At 44.3% G+C, this 6,020-nt stretch overlaps 1 protein-coding gene across 1 annotated transcript; it reads left to right on the forward strand.

Moving 5' to 3' along the window:
• Nucleotides 1-2,199: 2,199 nt before the first annotated feature.
• On the forward strand, nt 2,200-5,297 carry SPMIP10 (sperm microtubule inner protein 10). Its single transcript, XM_040444357.1, has 3 exons — nt 2,200-2,329; nt 2,857-2,974; nt 5,053-5,297. The coding sequence occupies exons 1-3, from the start codon at nt 2,217-2,219 to the stop codon at nt 5,260-5,262; spliced, it is 441 nt and encodes a 146-aa protein (XP_040300291.1). The 5' UTR covers nt 2,200-2,216; the 3' UTR covers nt 5,263-5,297.
• The last annotated feature ends 723 nt before the right edge of the window (nt 5,298-6,020 follow it).

Raw genomic sequence — 6,020 nt, forward strand, 5'->3', positions numbered from 1 at the left:
ATTAAAAAATAAAATAAATAAATAAATAAAATAAAATAGCATCTTGGGCCCCGGGTGGCTCGGTCAGTTCAGCGTCTTCAGCTCAGGGCATGATCTCGCGGTTCGTGGGTTTGAGCCCCGTGTTGAGCTCTGTGCTGACCGCGCAGAGCCTGCTTTGGAACTTCTGTCTCCCCCTCTCTTTGCGCCTCCCCTGCTTGTGTATTCTCTCCCTCTCAATACTAAACATTTAAAAAATAGTAATAATAAGTAAAATAGCATCGTGGCCACTACCTCAAAGTCGAGGATCTACCCATCCGCTCCTCGGTCACCTCAATCACCTGTTGTTGCTGCCTGGAGTCCTCACCATCAGCTCCCCGTGGAGGTGTACATCCACGGCCAGATTCTCCTGAAGGAATTTCTCCACCTCTGTGTCTGCTTTTGTTTATTTGTGCCTGATGATTCACACCACTGACGGTGAACACCAGCGTCCTGCTGGGGAAGGCAGTATGCTCTCTGGAAACTGCAGGGTTTGGGGATTCGTCGAGGTCTTCTGCTCCCACACCTTCTCCAGAAGCAAGGTGACCTGGTCAGAAGGGAGTGAGGGTCCTATTGGGGCACAAGCCAGAGTTTGGAGTCCTCTCCAACACTTCAACGTTGAGGTTTGTTTATATTTTTACCTATTAAAATTACTCTTCTCTGAACCTTTCTGCCCATTCAAATCTGGAAATGTCTAACCATCCAGAAGCTTCTGGCTGGCTCAGTTGGTAGAGAATGCAACTCTTGGTCCTGGGATTGTGAGTTTGAGCCCCATGTTTGGTGAGGAGATTACTTTAAAAAAAAAAAAGAAAAGAAAAAGAAAAAAGAGGGGTGCCTAGGTGGCCCAGTCGGTTAAGAGTCCGACTCTTCATTTCAGCTCAGGTCATGATTTCATGGTTTGTGAGTTCGAGCCCCAGGTCCAGTTCTGCGCTGACAGCATGGAGCCTGCTTGGGATTCTCTCTCTCCTGTTCTCTCTGCCCCTTCACCCACCCCTTCTCAAATTAAATAAATAAATAAGAAAGAAATGTCTATCCAAACTATTGCCAGGGATATATTCAGTTAATACTCTCACCAAACTGGCCATAATTCTTATGCTCAGGCTTTTTTTTTTTAATCTTTTTTTTAACATTTATTTATTTTTGAGACAGAGACACAGAGCGTGAGCAGGGGAGGGGCAGAGAGAGAGGGAGACCCAGACTCCGAAGCAGGCTCCAGGCTCTGAGCTGTCAGCACAGAGCCCGATGTCGGGCTTGAACTCACAAAGTGTGAGATTATGAGCTGAGCCGAAGTCAGATGCTTAACTGACTGCACCACCCAGGTGCCACTCAGCCTAACTTCTTACTTGCTGGCTATGGGATCGATCCTATTAACCTTCCACCTACTAATAACCCTCCACCTCTCATGGCGATTTAAGTGTCATTCCTGTAAGACACAGTTGCTGTGATAAAATGAGTTTTTATAATCTCCAATATTCTGCAATCTATCTCAGATCTTCAGGGGTAAAATGGCTTGAATTGGTTTGGATCGAAACATATTTGACTCCCACTCATGAAGTGTGTGTGTAAGCAGTCGGTAGCAAACATAAATGACACACAACCACTATGCATAAGTAAGAAAATAAGCTAAGGGCAAATAAAGAATGTGAACATGGAGGGCTTCTTTGTGAATAATAATGATACAGTCCAGAGTGCCGTCTAGTATGCGTGTGTCAAATTTGTACTATGTCCGGAAGCATCCTCATTTTTGAAAAATTGTTCATGATGGGAACGTTTTAGTCATGCAGCTATAACATCACTAAAAATGGCTGAAAACTCCACATTCTTTTTTTTTTTTTGAAATGTCAAACATGCAATTCTTTAACTTTTTTTTAATGTTTTTATTTATTTTTGAAAGAGAGAGAAAGAGCATGGGCGGGGGAGGAGTAGAGAGAGAGGAGACACAGAATCAAAAGCAGGCTCCAGGCTCTGAGCTGTCAGCACAGAGCCCGATGCGGGGCTCGAACTCACAGACTGCGAGATCACGACCTGAGCCAAAGTCCGGACACTCAACCGACTGAACCACCCAGGCGCCCCTGAAAACTCCACATTCTTAATCAACTGCTGATGTAACTGCTGTGGGTTGCTATGAAGTTAGCAAAACAGTGTGATGTCTGAGGCAGCAATGTCATCATAATTACATGAGTGAGTTAGTGAAGTTCTAGATGAGAATTCTGTCCCTCCTGGAGGTGATGGCTTTGGGCAAGGACACGTGTCCTATCTTACCTAAGATTGCCAACAGCTGCACTGATGAGAGTTTATATAAGCCTTCTAATGAGTGAGGACCTGGGCGTTCTGGATTGAGGGGGTTTATTTCTTGTTTTGTTTGCAATCCCGGAGCTACAAAGATAAGGACAAACATTTTGTGCTTCCTTTGGCATCTGTATGGAAAACTTTGCGTCCCAGAGGGAAACAATGTATATGCAGGGAGAAAGCAAGTCTGACCTGAGTGTAAAGCAGATACTAAATTCAGAAGCTGGTTTTTGTGGCCGGTCAGAGACTTCTTGTAGGCCTGGGGAAAATCATGGAGTCTGCTGCCTTTCCCCTTACTATCAGGTTAAATGAAAACTGAGAGCAAATTGTAAAGGACAGCGTGCAGTTGGAGGCTCAGATATCCAGCCCGGACTCTGGCTCTTGGTGATATTTGGAGATTTAGTGGGTTCATTATTAGATGAGCCTCAAACAGTGCCATAGCTCTGTGTCCTGAAGCTATGGGGATCCACACATCATGGGTGCAGCAATAATGCTAAAACAATTATATTTAACTCACAAGATATCCTTCTTTCCTGCCTTCCCAATCTCCAGGTGTGCTCCAAATGCTGGGGTTCATTTGCCACAATTTTCAGTAAAGCACGGGATGATCCCAAGACGTTATGTTATGCCTTGGAAAGAAAATATGAAATTCAGGAACATGAATCTGAAGGTATTTTCCTCTAAATGTTCATAATAAAAAATTCGTAGTTATAGTATAATTTAATATATCTATGAATAGACGTATCTATAACTATACAAAAGCTATTTTTTTAAGCTTATTTATTTATTTTGAGAGAGAGTGGGAGAGGGGCAGAGATGGAGAGAGAGAGAGAGAGAGAGAGAGAGAGAGAGAGAGAGAGAAAGAGAGAATCCCAAGCAGGCTCCACGCTGTCTGCACAGAGCCCCACAAGGGACTCGAACTCACAAACCCTGAGATCATGACCTGAGCCAAAATCAGGAGTCAGACACTTAACCAATGGAACCACCCAGGCACCCCTACAAAAGCTATTTTTAAATTCATATTTATTTTTTCCAGCTTTATAGGGAATAATACAGAAATATACATTTTTTTAAATGGACAGCATGATGACTTAATAAACATACACACTGTGGAATCATTACCAGGCTCAAGATAATTAACACATTCATCACCTCACATAGTTAACTCTTTTTTTCTCCTGGTGAACATAAGACCCACTCTCTGCAACTTTCAAGTATGCAATACTGTGTTATTAACAGTATTCAGTTACCATGCTGAAAAGAGATCCTCAGACCTTCTTATTCTTATAAGGGAAAGTTTGTGCCCTTTGACTTGTGTCTCCCCACTCCCCCTCCCTTCTGGCAACCACCATTCTCCTGTCTGACAAAAACTATTTGATGTACTTTCATGTGAACTTGCAAGGAAGAGTTAACTAGCATTATCTATTCAAATAACCCAAAGATGAACTTAAAATAGATATTCCCAAAGGTTTCAGAGCTCTCTGTCTACCTTTCTGTCCACATAATGCCAACTCACAGTTAAGAACGGACTTAATTAGGGGCGCCTGGGTGGCTCAGTCGGTTGAGCATCTGACTTCAGCTCAGGTCCTGATCTCACTGTGCAGACGGCTCAGAGCCTGGAGCCTGCTTCCGATTCTGTGTCTCCCCCACTCTCTCTTTGTCCCTCCCCCACTCAAGCGCTGTCTGTCTCTGTCTCTCAAAAACTAATAAACGTTAAAGAAAAAAAAAAAAATGGACCTAATTAATATTAATGAAGTATGTCATTAATATTAAAGCTGTGGTACAGAGCATGCATTTTTAAAGCTGTACTGCATATGTGGGTTGAGAGCTACAGGAACAGTTTGGCTAGATTTACAGATAAGACTCATTGCCCATTCACTGCTGCTATTCAGTATTTTCAACGCATTTTCCAAATTCAGATGAGCTGATCACTTGTGAAAAGATAAGTTGTTTCTTTGAAGGGGAATAGAATCTATTGTAATAATCAGACTATAATAGGAGACTTCAAATTAGGATTCCTAGGGGCGCCTGGGTGGCTCAGTTAGTTGGGTGTCCAACTTCAGCTCAGGTCGGGATCTCGCGGTTTGTGAGTTCGAGCCCCACGTTGGACTCTGTACGGACGGCTCAGAGCCTGGGGCCTGCTTCAGATTCTGTGTCTCCCTCTCTCTCTGTCTTTCCCCTACTCGCACTCTCTCTCAAAAATAAATAAGCATTTTTAAAAATGACCATTTTATATTTGAGAAAATTGAGTCTCACAGCAGGGCAAATGACTTGTACACGGTCATAAGCAGTGAGTAAGTAAGTACATAAGTAGTCAACAGTCCACCCTGCTCTTGTGGATGGTCCAGACACCAGCCAGAGAGCATGCTTTAAAAAAAAGGCGGGGATGGGGGCGCCTGGGTGGCTCAGTCGGTTAAGTGTCCGACTTCAGCTCAGGTCATGATCTCGCGGTCCGTGAGTTCAAGCCCCGCATCGGGCTCTGTGCTGACCGCTCAGAGCCTGGAGCCTGTTTCGGATTCTGTGTCTCCCTCTCTCTGACCCTCCCCCGTTCATGCTCTGTCTCTCTCTGTCTCAAAAATAAATAAACGTTTAAAAAAAAAAAAAAAAAAAAAGGCGGGGATGTTATGTTGCTCTGTCCCTCAGACCTTCCTCCTTAGCGGGGTTAGTTAGAAAAACTATTGGGGAATCTCCATCTTCATCTAAAAAAGTGCTGTTTGGTGTGAATTATAGCAGATTCTCCCCCCTTAGCACGCAGAAGTGTGTGGGATCCACGCTGGCCCTTTCGAAGACTCTCTGTTTTTGAATCACAGCGAAAGGCTTTGTCATGGGGAAGATCGAAAAGTTGTCTTAAAGAAAGACCCACCAGAAATAAAAATTGCAGATATGCCTCTACATTCACCGCTCTCCAAATACCAAAGCACTGTGATTTCCCACGGCGTCAGGAGGCGTCTGGTCTGATGAAAGAATAAAGTGCCGAGGTGTTTCAATCTCAATCTCTTCCTTTCCCCATAAATGTTGAAGGCCATCGTACAATTGTATTTCACCTACAGGTTCCATTTGTTTAAAGGCTATAAGTCAGTTGTACATTTTATACATTACGAAAGCTTTTTTTTTTAATGTTTATTTATTTTTGAGAGAGGAAGAAAGCATGCGAACGAGGAAGGGGCAGAGAGAGAGGGAGACAGAGGATCCCAAGCGGGCTCTGTGCTGAGAGCAGAGAGCTCAACGTGGGGCTTGAACTCACGAACCGTGAGATCATGACCTGAGCTGAAGTCGGACCTTCTGACCCACCCAAGAGCCTGTCTACTTTATAAAGGCTTTTGAAAGGAGATAGGCTCTGCGAACATCTAAGATAAAGTGGGGAGGCAAGGCAAACTCTCCCTGAAATCAATTTCACGCCAAATACTGAAGAACCCGAGGATGCATCCAATCCAACCATCTATCCCCACCGTGTTCCTCTTTGTCTTGTCCTCACCCCTTCGTTGTTCATCCCCTCCAAAACTCAGCCTCAGAGGAGCCAAGCTGAAACAGAGTGGCAGGACGTGGGATTGTTGTGCCTACTTTTCCGACTGCCCCAACGCCATGTTCCTGCCCCACCTCGCCAACACACTTCCCCCCACCAAGTCTCTGCATCCTGGTAACTCATCACCATGGTAACTGGCAGTGTTTGGCAGATACCTCTTTGATACACCGCATGATTTTCTACTGGTTCACTG

The sequence above is a fragment of the Herpailurus yagouaroundi genome, unplaced genomic scaffold (genome assembly GCF_014898765.1).
Source record: "Herpailurus yagouaroundi ecotype Mexico unplaced genomic scaffold, PumYag 192, whole genome shotgun sequence".
Taxonomy (NCBI): Eukaryota; Metazoa; Chordata; class Mammalia; order Carnivora; family Felidae; genus Herpailurus; species Herpailurus yagouaroundi.